The sequence below is a fragment of the Saccostrea echinata genome, unplaced genomic scaffold (genome assembly GCF_033153115.1).
Source record: "Saccostrea echinata isolate AGI-Se365-2 ecotype Australia unplaced genomic scaffold, CSIRO_AGI_Sech_v1 ptg000002l, whole genome shotgun sequence".
Taxonomy (NCBI): domain Eukaryota; kingdom Metazoa; phylum Mollusca; class Bivalvia; order Ostreida; family Ostreidae; genus Saccostrea; species Saccostrea echinata.
In genome coordinates, this window is record NW_026889751.1 from 15,072,631 (window position 1) to 15,087,819 (window position 15,189).

The window sequence follows — 15,189 nt, forward strand, 5'->3', positions numbered from 1 at the left end:
AGTTTTTCAGCGCAACTCCTCTTAAATGGCAACACAGAATTTCATCAAACTTTGCAGATATTTAGGACACAGTGTGTAGATGTGCATATTGTCAGGAAATGTGATTCTGTTATTTTTCTGGGAATTTCGACACTTTTCAACTTAGATTTTTGGCCATATATCTTGAATATTGAGATGAACAGTTTGTCAGTGCAACTCTTCTTAAGCCGCTGTACAGAATTTTGTCGAACTTTGCAGATATTTAGGACACAGTGTGTAGATTTGCAGGAAATTCCGATTCCATTATTTTTGCCCTTAGAGTTTTTGCTATTAGTGAAGAAACTTTCCAGCTAGGTTATAAAGAAATCAGCTTTTGTAATGAAATTTTATTTGAAATATTTTATGACCATAAAAGACCCCTATTGATTTTGAGATGAAAATATTAATGATTCAACACACACACACACACAAAATCATGGATAGAAGTACACAAAAAGTGGCTATTTATAGAACTGAGTTAAAACCTTTTTAGGGTTAATAGGCATGTTGTATGGATGTGCCCGTCGAAGGTCATTTTGCTGGCATGTGCGATAAGAGAAATGACTGATATACGTTTATATAGCTGTAACTTTTATATTTCTTGATGAAAATGCTTTGAAACTCAAAATATAAAGATATATTAGTGAGGTAAACAAGATGACATGGTCAAATTAGCATGAACTCATGCTCATGCTCTGATTGGCTGAAACAAAAGTCTCCATTGTTTTTTGACAAAATACTTTGAAATTTAAGACATAGGTGTATATAATACAAAGGGTTCTACAATATGTTGTATGTGGAAATTCTTGAAAACACACGCATGCATGTGTGCTGCAATTTGATTGGCTAAAACTTTAAAATGGGTATAACTTCCTTAGTTTTCGACAAAACAGGATGAAAATTAGAATACAGATAAGTACAATGGGTTTGTACAAAATGGCACTATCAAAATTAAATGTGAGGACATGCTTGCATGTGTGCTGAAATCTGATTGGCTAATACTTTATAGGCTGTGTCCCTCGTACTATTCAATATAATTCTTTGAAATTTTAAACATAGTCATACATTAGGAAGTTCTACAATATGATATAATTGAAATTTTGTGAAAAGATGCGCATGCACGTGTGCTGTAGTTTGATTGGCTGAAATTTTAAATGGCCGTAACATTCTTAGTTATCAACAATACAGGGTGAAATTTAGAATATTGATAGGTATAATGGGTTCCAACATTATGCTGCTATCAAAATTGAATGCAGGAACATGCATGCATGTGTGCTGGATTCTGATTGGCTAATACATATATGACTGTATCTTTCATAGTTTTCAATGAAAATCCTTGAGAGTTCACACAAAGATATTGATTGTGAGTCTCTTTACAAGAAAGACATGAGAAATATCTAGAAAACTTGGGAAAGGACGTGCGCTGAGATCTGAATGCTAATACTCAAAGGATTATACTGGCATTGTTTTTCAATATATTACTTTTGAAAATAAAGTGTAGATTTATTAAGCAAAAAAAAATAAATGAAGCTTGTTGGGAATGGGACCAAAAGTGGAGTAGGGGAGCATTGGGGGAACATCTGTAACGGTTTCCATTACAATTAGAACTATTTTTTGGTATGATTGATAGACAGTATAGGTAGACATGACAGCATGCCATAAATAATTGCATCCCAACCAATAATATCTAGAAAGTGGGGGACCACAGTTCTCTGAATTTGAAAATGTTTTCATTAAGGTTCCTGTATGAAGAGACTAGTCATGCACACCAATACTTCAAATTTAAAGTGGCAGAGCTTAAGAAGCAGATTGGAGATGGCAGTGAAGCTGACTCAGAGGATGTGGATGGTATGTTCATTTGAAAAAGTATTCTCCAAATTTAATCCAGTTTATGAATCTTCATTCATTGCTTTATAGAAGTCATACTTCCACTACATCTTTCATTAAGAAGAAAAAGGAAAAACCATGCTTTATGTTTAGGTCACCTGAGTCACTCAGGTGACCTATTGCTATCCGATTTTGTCTTTGTCTTTACTCCTGGACATCAAGCAGCCAAACTGTTGGCATGATTGTAATAAGCATTGAGCCCTCTACCAAAATTGTGAAATTCATGGCCCCAGGGTCAGGGGTTCCTCTGCTCTGACTCTGGGAATTAAGTAATCAAACTAAGCATGCTAAGCATATAGTTATGTTGAGCAATGGTGCCTCTTTCAAAATTATGAATTTCATGGCCTCTGGATTAAAAAACGAACCAAATTCATTTGTTGAAAAGTTGTTATATGATACTCAGGTGACCTATAGGGCCAGTGGGCCCCTTGTTTAGTTTGTTCACCATACATTGTATTCTGCATCTTTTGTACTGTTTATGTAAGAGACAACATTGTCTTGATTTTCTGATAATTGTTTTTGTATTGTGGAAACTAGTGACTGCACAGCTGTCTCAGGTTCGTCACCTTTGAGAGTTTAATCATTGCCATTAACGGCCATTGTTTCAGAGTCTATGCTCTTGTCTCTGCTCATGTCACCACTAGATATTATTTATTAAGGAAAGTTCCAATGATAATTAATCGATCTTGGAATCACTTCAAATAAGTCCGGTAAGGTTCACACGAATAATCTAACTTAACCATTACACTAAACTAAGAAACAAATACATGTAAATCATAAAAATCCAAGAGCGTAAAATTTTGCTGCCTCATGAATCACATTTGCTTTATCTATGAATCACATGGTCAGCTTATCATCTCATTTGAGACTGAGGCACCCAATATGGAGAAGAATGTGGAATTTTTAGCGAGATGCAAATTTAGCGATTTATCCCCAAAAACTGGGATTTATTTTTAGCGAGAAGTAATTTTGGTGATTTTATCATGTCAAGAAAGATGGCTAAAACAACCTATATGGAATAAATTGTTAGAGATATTCAATTTTAGCAATTTCAAAAAAATCGTTAATAATGCCAGAATTGAACCCTCGATAAAAATTCTGCTTATACAAGGGTATTACATTGTTAAATATGCTTAGTTTGCTTATTAATTTTTTTAAATTTGATTATTTATTTTTTGTAGGTAAATCTGCTTCTGGATTTAAATTGAGGAGAAAAAAGAGGAGTAGGTGGGGCCCTCAGGATGATCAGCAGTCAGCACTTCCAGTGGGGATAGCCATTTCCCAGGGTTTGGGCACTAATGGTAAACTTGAAGGCTTAAGAGCAATACATCAAGACAGGCTGGGTTTAATCTCTCTACATCATAAGAATTCAAATAAGTTTTCACTCGTTTACAAAATAATTTGTTGAAAGTTAATATCTGTTATTGGCTTTAAACAAGATAAACAAGTTTTGCAGTAGGTAAACTACTATAGCAAAAAAACATTCAGTTTTGCTGAACAAGGCTCAAGTGAGCTCTCTGCTCAGAGAGTGTTTGTCAGTCATGTGTCAGCTGCCTTACATAAACTTTTCACATTTTTCTAGAATCACAGGGTCACTTTCAGGCAAACTTCTCACATTTGAGGCATCCTTAAGTATTTCAAGTGAAAGACCGCTGTATACTCTCTTTGAAAGAAGAAGTAATTTATAAACAAATTGCTTAGAATAAAATGGGGTCCTCTTAAATGTTCTTTTCAAGAACTACCAGACCAAAGACAAAACTTATTTGAAAGTTTTTTTTATATATATTGTTGATACAAATTTGTTCAGAACATGGCCCTGAGGCTTGAGTGCATGCAACCACAATAGGGTGTCAGAGTTCAACATAAAAATAAATAGAGAAAATAATTATATAACATCAGCAATACCAGAGTTTGTTATATTAATATGCAAGTATATAGTGAAGGATCAAATTAGTTCAAATTGATGCCTCATATGGCTAGGATAGGGCCACAGTAGGAGAGACTGAAGTTTTACATGGGAATACATAGGGAAAAAATCCTTCTCTAGTATATTAGTTTCAAAAAGCTAGGGCCACAAACCATCAAAATGTGCCTTAAATTGTAGACAAAATTCAAGTTTGAAATCACAAAGCCTATTGTATGCTAAATTGTAATGCACAATACAAAATGCATTGACCAGTCAGTTGAAATATTACTTTGCTTGATACCTGCTGATTACTTTCCCTGCTTATCCACATACTGCAAGAAAATAACAAAGAACTGACAGAGTCTCTTTTTTGCCAGTTGTCAAGTCAAGGCCACCTCAAGTGACTTTGCAGGACTTTGCCAGGAAAATGGTTGGCAGTGATTCATTGAATGAGGATCAGATAAAGCAAATTCGTCACCAGCAAGAGGTAAACAATATTGGACATTGTTACAGAAATGTAAAGTTAAAGAGATTTGAATAAAACACATTTGACAGGTAAATATGATTTCTAAAATCTTTTTAACATACAGTTAAACTAGCTTATAGGGAAATGTGAGGGATGGACAATTTTGTTTCATTATAAATGTTGTTAGGATCCTGCAAGGTTCTTCCATCCGCTGATTTTATGTTTTTCTTAATAACTTTTTTTATGGTCATCCTATGAAGTTCAGAAGGAGTAAGACATATTTTGATGCTAAGTTTGTTTCTCTATGTCATCATCTGGTCTGGAGCTGGGGTGGTGGGGGTAAATTCCTTAACTTTATATAGGAATGAATGGGCAAAGTTGGTGATCAAGTTTATTGCAAAACATGTTATATTTTGTATGTTTAACTTTTCCTTCATGTCTATTTAGTCCCTCTCTTTGCTCAGTACCAAATCTCATGGTACTTGGGAAAAGTTTTCCAACTTATATACTTATCTTATGTATCCAAAAATTTAGGAAGGGCTATGTATTGATTATTTGATGGGCAAGAGCTCCAGGGTCATCCCTACCCCCACCACCACTCTCCATTAGATTTAGCTCACATGAGCTGAAGGCTCAAGCTTTTCTGATCAAAATCTCTGTCATTGTTGTTGTCTTTGTCGTAAAGTTTTTACAGAATCATCTTCTCAAGAACTGCTGAACCAATTTAAACAAAACTGCATCGAAGTATCCTTAGGTAAAGGAGATTAAAGTTTGTTCAAAGGAAGGGTCAAGCCCTCCTAAAGAAGAGATAAGAACAACTGAAAATTTCAAAATTTTCTCCTCAAGAACCACTGAGTCAGAAAAATTCAAACTTATATGTGCAAGCTTCCTTACAGAGTGTAGATTCAGTTTGTCCAAATCATGACCCCAAGGAATAGGGTGGGGCCACAAGAGGCGATCAAAGTTTAACATGAGAATGTGTAGGGAAACCTTATAGCACGTCTACAGATGATTAGGCTACTGCGTAAAATGTAAGAGGAGTTCTGGGAACCAGGGGCTTTTTGTATAAAAAAAAAAAATGTCATTTTTCGACCCCATGTGACCCCCAGGGCGAAAATGAAAATTCTGAAACCTTACTGCACATCTACAGGACACCACCTGTCCTGACATTTTTAGCTCTTCTGAGCCAAAGAGCTAATGCTATGACCATTTGTGCAGTGTGCATCAACTTTTTAGAATATGGGCCATATCTCAAGAACCCCATAGGCAATTAGAGCCTTGCAAGGTCACTTCAAAGTTGACCAAAAATTATGTTTTGTAAAATCTTTGATATTTTGCTTACTATAGGGACTAGGATCATCAAATCTTGTCAGTTAATGCATCTTAGGACCTCCTATCATGTTGACTCAAAAGTAGGTCACAGTGACCTACTTTTTGAATTTTGCAGGCATTCGTTTTCAAATTGTTAAAGAGGCATTTTTTTGACAATTAAAGACCTATGATCATCAAACTTTGTCAGTTGATGCATCTTGGGTCCTCCAAGTATGTCAGCTAAAAAGTAGGTCACTGTGACAAAATATTTAAGGCCATTATTTTAGATACTGAGAGGTTTAGAATCATCAAACCCAGGAAGTTGATGCATCTTGGAGCCTAAAAACATATTTTTAAAAAAGTAGGTCACATTGACCTTCTTTTTGAACTTTGCAGGCATTCATTTTCAAAATTGTTTTAGAGGCATATTTTAGACATTTTAAGGTCTATGATCATCAAACTTTGTCAGTTAATGCATCTTGGGTCCTTGGAGTAGGTTATCTGAAAAGTAGGTCACTGTAACCTAGTTTTGAAATTTTATGGCTATATTTAAGTATTTCAGGCACTAACTTGTTTAGAATTATCAAACTTTGTCAGTTGATGCATCTTTGGTCCTTGGAGTATGTCAACTGAAAAGTAGGTCACTGTGACGTACTTTTGAAATTTTATGGCTATATTCAAATATTCCAGGTACTAATTGTCTTAGAATTATCAAACTTGGTCAATTTATGCATCTTGGTCCTTGGACTATGTCAACTAAAAACTAGGTCACAGTGACCTAGTTTTTGAAATTTTATGGCTATATTTAAGTATTCCAGGTACTAATTAGCTTAAAATCATCAAATTTTGTCAGTTGATGCATCTTCAGTCCTCGGAGTACGTCAACTCAAAAGTAGATCACGGAGACCTACTTTGGAATTTTATGGCTTTATTTAAGTATTCCAGGTACTAATTTGCTAAGAATCATTTAACTTTGTTAGTTGATGCATCTTGAAACATGACCTACTTTTGGAATTTTAAAGCTATATTTGAATATTTTCAGAAAGCTGTATAAAAAATTAAACTTACTTCAATAGCTTGAGTGAGTAAGTTAACTACGGATTAAACAGGACTGCTGAGTTGGAAAGGGGGGAATTAACCACACTATGTGCTGATCATTACTTGAACACGACAAAAGAGAATTTTAAAGGGGGGGATGTTAATGACAAAATGTGGCTGAAATATTTGTCCTATTCATGTATTTTTTTTTTGCCATCTTGCAGTCTTTGTGTGTGTGTGTGTTGGGGGGGGGGGGGGGTGTTCTAAATAAAAAGAACAAAAATTTTATAACGTCATATCATGATCATTTTATTTACTGCCCTGTGTTCTTAACATGCATCTCTGAAGCATTTCATCGATTTTTTTATGCCCCCATATCGAAGATTCGGGGGTATATAGTTTTTGTTTGTCTATTTATCTGTTTGTCCGCAAAAACTTTAACATTGCTCATAACTTTTGATTGGTTGGAGCTATGGCTTTCGTATTTCAAATGTGTATTCCTTGTGACAAGACCTTTCTTTGGTACCATCATATTTGACCTTTTGACCTTGACCTTGGAGTTTGACTCAGTTTTACAAAATTTTACCCAACATTAACCTTGGCCATAACTTTTGAACGGTTGGTGCTAGGGCTTTCATACTTCACATGTGTAATCCTTGTGACAAGACCTTCCTTTGGAGACCAACAACTTTGACCCTTTGACCTTGACCTAGAAATTTGACTTACTTTTGCAAAACTTTAACCTTGGCCATAACTTTTGAATGGTTGGTGCTAGGGTATTCATTTTTCACATGTGTATTTCTTGTGAGAAGGCCTTTCCTTGGGCACCATTGATTTTGACTATTGACCTTGACCTTGATGTTTGGCTTACTTTTGAAAAACTTTAACCTTTTCCGTATCTTTTCAATGGTTGCTGCATGGGCTTTCATATTTCACAGGCATATTCCTAGGGACAAGACCTTACTTTGGGTACCAACATATTTGATTTGCATTTGAGAAAGTTTAACCTTCGTTATAAGTTGTCATACAGGGGCATCAGTGTTTCACAAACACATCTTATTTAAACTAGCAAACCACTCATGAACGAGGAACTCATTAAAATTCAACACTGTCCAATTTCTCTTTTAATCAGATTCAAATTTCAAGCCTCGAAAAGTGGCCTTAATGTAGGAAGCAGAGAATACATTAAGTTTGACGTCAAATGTGACCCATAATGTACCTCACCATCTGAATTTAACAAATAGTACTCTTCTTCTTATAGGCAGAACTATTTTCGGTACAGAGGTGAAAACTGTCCTTGAATCTCTTATGCCATTTATAAACAACTTCTCTGCTAAGTTATAGTGTGTAATGTCACTTCTTTATCTTTTTACTGTCTCTGAAGTGGACAAACCACATTTGAACCAATTTTATTTCATGTTCTTGCGCCTTTAACATGTTTGACGACGTCATTTGCAGCAAAATCAATCCCAACAACACTTTGAAAATTACAACATCAATTTTCCAAATAATAATTAAGTGGTAAAAGTGCAGTATAAATGAAAATTGAAAAGTTGTTTTCCAAATAATGATTAAGTGGTTAAAGTGCTTGATAAATAAAAATTGAAAAGTTTTTCAACTGGTAAAAATTGATTTGAATATGCTACAGCTCAGACACAATGTTAATTTTTGTTCTAAATTTTGCACTGCACCGTGCAGCATAGCCTACTCTGCAGAAATCGTCATCATAACGTGACAAAGCTCCAGGGTATCAGCATGTGGTTCATCTTTAGCTGCAGAACTGTAGCGTTATGGTTTTATATTTTAGTGTTTGACCATAACGCTACAGATCCCATAATGTAAATAAAGTGCAATTTACGGCATAAGATTTTCTGCGCACTTTGGGGATGTATTTCACCACTTTCCAACATTGGTCAATTAACTACCTTTCATCCCCTAATTCTAGACATATTTTATAACCAACCTGTATATTTTATCCACCTCCTAACCCTTTATAATCGTCTCTACAGACCAATAAACTCGTTATGCCATCCGACAACAAACTCACAACAAGCGATTTTATTACATTGAATTTTCTGTTTATTACATTTTCCCTTTGCCTTTGTCTTTTTGTAACACAGTGGCATAGGCTGTGATGTCAAAGTTGAACGGTTGAGGCATCATAACTTAGTAATTGTGAGATTGAAAACATTGTAACATGGATTTTAACAACATATTTGGAAAGAAATTGGTAGTTTTAGTCTCTATCAAGACGGTTTAGTTACTATATATTATGACAGGCCAGAATTTTTTTTTAATGTTTTATTTACATGTACTTTGATATCCTTTCACACTGTGAGAGAATTTTAATTTTATTCAACAAGTCACAATATTTCACTGTTGAAAATGTATTAAAATGATCACTTTCAGTTTTGAATACTTGAGCTTTCCTTTGATGTTCCATTGTGGAAGTACTTTTTGAAATGCTAAATTTTGTTGGGGGCAGATTTGATGCTCTGCATCAATTTCACTTGTTTTTGGCTCACCTGAGCCGAAGGCTCAAGTGAGCTTTTCTGATCACATTTTGTCCGTCGTCCGTCCGTCCATCTGTCTGTCCGTCTGTCTGTCTGTCCGTCCGTCTGTAAACTTTTCACATTTTCGACTTCTTCTCAAGAACCACTGGGCCAATTTTAACCAAACTTGGTACAAAGTATCCTTGGGTGAAGGGGAATGTAAATTGTTAAAATAAAGGGCCAAGACCCCTTACAAGGGGAGATTATCAAGAAAAGACAAAAATAGGGTGGGGTCATTAAAAAATCTTCTTCTCAAGAACCACTAGGCCAGAAAAGCTGAAACTTATGTGGAAGCATCCTGGGATAGTGTAGATTCTAAATTGTTAAAATCATGACCCCTGGGGGTAGGGCGGGGCCACAATAGGGAATCCAAGTTTTACATTGAAATATATAAGAAAAATCTTTAAAAATCTTCTTCTCAAGATCCACTGGGCCAGAAAAGCTGAAACTTATGTGGAAGCATCCTGGGGTAGTGTAGATTATAAATTGTTCAAATCATGACCCCCAGGGGTAGGGCGGGGCCACAATAGGGAATCCAAGTCGTACATTGAAATATGTGGGAAAAATCTTTAAAAATCTTCTTCTCAAGAACCACTGGGCCAGAAATACTGAAACTTATATGGAAGCATCCTGGGGTAGTGTAGAATCTAAATTGTTCAAATCATGACCCCTGGGGGTAGGGCGGGGCCACAATAGGGAATCGAAGTTTTACGTTGAAATAAATCTTTAAAAATCTTAAAAAATCTTCTTCTCAAGAACCACTGGGCCAGAAATACTGAAACTTATATGGAAGCATCCTGGGGTAGTGTAGAATCTAAATTGTTCAAATCATGACCCCTGGGGGTAGGGCGGGGCCACAATAGGGAATCCAAGTTTAACATTGAAATATATAGGAAAAAATCTTAAAAAATCTTCTTCTCAAGAACCATTGGGCCAGAAAAGCTGAAACTTATATGGAAGCATCCTGGGGTAGTGTAGATTCTAAATTCTTCAAATCATGACCCCTGGGGGTAGGGCGGGGCCACAATAGGGAATCCAAGTTTAACATTGAAATATATAAGAAAAATCTTTTAAAATCTTCTTCTCAAGAACCACTGGGCCAGAAAAGCTGAAATTTAAGTGGAAGCATCCATTGTTCAAATCATGACCCCTGGGGGTAGGGCGGGGCCACAATAGGTATTACAAGGGGGGAAATCTGGTAAAGAACAGCATGGCCAAAGTTACTCAGGTGAGCGATGTGGCCCATGGGCCTCTTGTTTACTTAAAGTAATTCATATAATTTTCTACCTGCAGATTGAATAGAAATTGTGATTCCATGGAATTATTACCCCATGGAAAAAAGTATGTTTACATTAATCAGTTAATACACTTTTTGCCTTAATTTTATACTTTACCTACAGATGAACATGATGTACGAGTTAATTTTGGCAAAAAAGAAAGTGGAAGAAGCAGCTCTGATGGCAGAGATGACATTGATGTCCTCTGGTCCCACAAAGAAAAATAAGTATGAGTATGATTCTGATGAGGAAACTGAAGGCGGGACGTGGGAACACAAGCAGAGAATGTCAGAAATGGAGGCCACAAAAGGTAAGGCATGGTTTCATGGAAAAGCAGAAATGCAAGAAGGCTATAACCTTGTTTCATGCAGTTTGAAGATGTATACTTATACCCGCATTTACAATAGGTAAGTTCAGGTATATTATTGTTACCCTTGTCTGTCTGTCCGTCCATCTGTCACACTTTCTTCCTCCTCCCTTGGCAGTAGGGTGGGGCCACAACGGGGGATATAAGTTTTACATAGGAATATATAGAAAAAAATCCTGAAAATTCTCAAGAATAGCAAAGTCTTGATTAGTCATATTAATATGGAAGCATACTCAGGTAGTTAAGATTTAGATTTGTTCAAATCATGACCCCTGGAAATAGGGTGGGGCCACAATTGGGGATCCAAGTTTTACATAGGAATATATAGGAAAAAATCAAAGAAATGATTAGCCTATAAATGGTCACTGAAGCTTTAAAATGTCTCTTTGGCTTTTACCAGTTATGTTTACATGTATTAATACAGGACATACATATGAAAAGTAACAGAATATGTAGTTATAATTATCTGTATCTTGAGACAGGCCCTTGGGTCCATGGGACATTTTTGTTTGAATGATAGAACATTCTACTAAACTTCCTCAAAACCATGTTTAGAAGTTTACATGTTTACTTTCTGAAGAGTTGGAAGACATCACACACTCTCTGCCAACAAGTTTTCCAAATTAGACTAGATCTACATTTATTTCATTAATCTGCATGGCGCAGACGGTAACGTCCGAGAGAGTTTTGGCCTGATGTAATAATCTCTCGTGGTTGTTATCATAATAGGTAATATATTCTCTATGCACTTCCGTTGCGTTTACCTAAGGATTTTTCAACGCACTGACTGCAATGCTGTTTAAGGATTAATTGTGGGATTCTTACGAGATGCAGAGTTAATCCGATAGCATGAACTAAGACAGAAATATATGTAGAGACAGTGTGAACCAACATTTTAGGTTAAAATAAAATAAATACATGTTTTTAAACCCAGAAAGACCAGTGGGGGTACAATAAACAAACCGAGTGGCATACCTTTCTCTCTTATAATGTATAGTGGGTTTTTTTTGTGTGGAACGATTATTGGGGTTTTCACGATTTTTTCCTATGGTACACATGATGAATAAGTGTAATAAATATAATTTGTGAAAAAAATGTCTAACAAGCCCCGAGGTTGAATATCGGGGAGGGGGGGTCCTGTCCACAAGTACCTGTGGGCGCAGTGATTAAAGCATTTGCTCTAGAGTCACAGAGTAGGGAGTTGATCACTAACAAGCTGCAGAACTGTAGCTCTCCGAAAAAAAAAAATTGACAGACTGGAGAGCTACAGTGCCACTCATAGAAAAAACTGTATATTTATTGCGCACAAAAAGTTGCGCTCGGTTCTGGATTTATTTCTCCAAATTCTTACCTCAACTGCACAAATGCTCGATTTCAAAAAATTCCTTAGACCTGTATCAACTACTCTTGTAGTTGACATCTTTACGAAGCGCGTTTGGCCGAATTGTCTAGCCACCCAAAATGGCAGTATTAACCAGGTTGGAGAGAATACTCGAAATCGGGTATTATCCGTGAAATCGCGTATAGTCCTCGATATCAGGGTATCGTTGAATCCACGAAATCGGGTATACCGTGCAACTTTCTGTAAAAACAGAAAAATAAAGCAACGGCGCATTGTGTCAGTTAGTGTTACTTGTACATCAGTATCTTAGGAGTTTATTTTTATTGAACTCAATTTCAATGGTTGTCTGACAAGTTTAAAATCACACGACAAACACTGCTGGGGTAGCAAAGAAGGCACGGTGGCACCATTATTTTTCAGTACAAGTTCTAAAAACAAATAACTACATGTCATCTGCGTTTATTTCCCTATAAATTATTCCCCAAGCTTAATTTCTTAACCTGTGCATTATTCACAAAATGTAAAACTTTGAAGAAATTTAGTGACTAACGCTGTGTTATGTATTTTTTACTTAAAAATGTATGGCGTCCCTTTCACGTTAAATTTAAATTATTCCTCAGTTGGTAAGTACATGTATTTCTCATCGATATAGAATACCGACGTTTTCGTAATTGAAAAAAATAAAATAAAAACAAACATAAAAAAAACAACAAAGGGAAAGCAGGTTGAAAAATGATATAAAATGAAATAAATTTAATATCTACATGTGTACATGCATGTAAACTTAAATACATTTTTAAAAATTAATACAGTGTATATTGATAAAGGTAAAGAATCTTTAGTAAAATCATCAATTCCTCCTATGGTGTATGTGTACAGTCCTGCAATTCCCGCGGGGAAAGAAGAAGGTGCGTATTTTTTAAATAAAATATTGTAATGTCAGTTTACCATGAAAATTTTCATTCAAAGAACCTGCCAATGTTTTTGTTGCATTTTGATTGATGCAAGCGACGTTATTTTACCTGTGTGTGTTTGTGTGGAAATTGAGAACGAGATATCTTTCTAAAAGGATTTTCGTTTAGCTGGGGAGAGGGGGTGGGGTGGGGGGCTTGGTTCATTTAAATAAATAAAAAAATCCAATTCGCACATCTTTTCATGTGCTTACTATACATTCTCAATATAGAGCTAATATTCAAATATGAATTATATATTAAAGTTTTCACATATTATACTGTTTAATTTATTTTTTATACATATGAACAAACTGAAGTGGAGTGTTCAATCGTGTCTTAGCTTAAGTCTTGAGCTGCATTGTTTTTAATTAATCATCCATACAGATTGGAGACACTTTCTTTTATTATTATTATAGTATTGGTTAGACAGGGTAGATTTTTCCCTTCAGAGTCTGTAGTTTATTTTAGGTTATATCGCTTTAAACCTCATTATAATATGCTAAAATACGTTATCTGATTGATTCTAGACAGTACGTCACGTGACAGGGAACTAAAACTTCATAATTCCCTGTCTTTTCTGTAATCTGTGATACTTATTACTCATGGTGATCACTTTTTGTTATTATTCATCTATGGTGAAAAATGTGTTAAAAATAAACATGAAATTTAGTTATTTTTAAAACTTGTCGAATGTGGTAGAAAATAACAGGTTTCTATTTCAACCTCGTATTGTTTCGGTATATAAACAATTATTGCATGAATGTTTTGGAGATATGAAGAATTCCATTCACTCAAGAGGGCAAAATAGGGAATCAATATGATTTTTATTAGATGAATAGATCTTCTCTCTTTATCATGCAATGAATATATACCATTCAATGACGTTTAGAACAAAACTCTACAATAACATTTTTCATTTAATTTGATTATTTTGAAAGGGGAGGGATGTTTCTCTTGGACACATGCATAACACATTCGAGGTTAATTTTCGCTTGACCGAGATAGTCCGGACAATTAATAATTAATGTAAGCAGCTAGTAACAACCGTTATAGCTATTCATTTTCGTCCCCTGAAGTCGCCGAAAAATGGTAAAATATAGCAGACTCAGCGAAATTAAATGATCAACAGTTATTTTCTCTCACTAGCTATGTTGCTGAGAACATCATTGTCTTTGCTAAAACATTGGAGGCATGTTGAATCCAAAGGAAATTTTAATAATTTAAAAAAAAAAATGAGAAAGAATATGTCGCCTTTTATAACTTCTGGAAATTAGGTTTAATTGTCATTCCCTGTTTATAAAACATAATTATGTACTGGTACAAGATACATGTAAGGATTGCTATTCAACGACAAAATAATCAACTGATGAAAATAGATTCATAACACACCCCCCCTCCTCCGAAAAAATACTAAATAATATACACGTTATATTAGTTCTTGTCGTAATTTGAAACATTTTAACCATTAAATAGTTTATACATTTTGTAATGAATTATTTATATGCACAAGATGAATGTTAAAGCAATTAATGACGCATAATTAAATACGATAGAAAACCCCCTGTTTAAATGTCAGATTATTTTGTGTGTGAAATGTGTTTCCGTATAAATTGAATTATTTACGAAATGTTCATGTTTGTCGTATTGATGTGGAAAAATTTATGAATTCCAGACTTCTGATATTTAATAGTTCTGTTGTGTTGGGTATGAACATGAAGAAGATGCAAATACATTTAACATTATATAAAATATAAAAGCAGAATAAACGTTTGTTTGGGTGCAGATCATGAAATGTACTAAGCTCCACGGGTATTTGTTGTCATATGCGCATTAATTCAGACTTCCAAATTGTTATTTGGCTAGTGATACCTATAGATAACATTTGTCTCTAGGTGAAAGTTGACGCGGCAAAATGCGCCATCCCATTGTTTAAGTTTTATAAGGTGATTACACCGCCTATACCCGATTTCGCGGATACAACGATACCCCGATTTCGGGGACTATACGCGATTTCACGGATAATACCCGATTTCGAGTATTCTCTCCAACATGTTAACAGGCAAAATTTTGGA

General features: G+C 35.2%; 1 protein-coding gene across 1 annotated transcript in view; it reads left to right on the forward strand.

The window, feature by feature from the left end:
• The window catches only part of LOC133173271 (SURP and G-patch domain-containing protein 1-like), a 41,238-nt gene that overhangs the window by 10,589 nt on the left and 15,460 nt on the right, over positions 1-15,189 (forward strand). The window contains exons 7-10 of the mRNA XM_061308260.1: positions 1,757-1,866; positions 3,087-3,206; positions 4,189-4,298; positions 10,579-10,765. Coding sequence (XP_061164244.1) covers positions 1,757-1,866; positions 3,087-3,206; positions 4,189-4,298; positions 10,579-10,765 — 527 coding nt within the window. The remainder of the gene's footprint in view (positions 1-1,756; positions 1,867-3,086; positions 3,207-4,188; positions 4,299-10,578; positions 10,766-15,189) is intronic.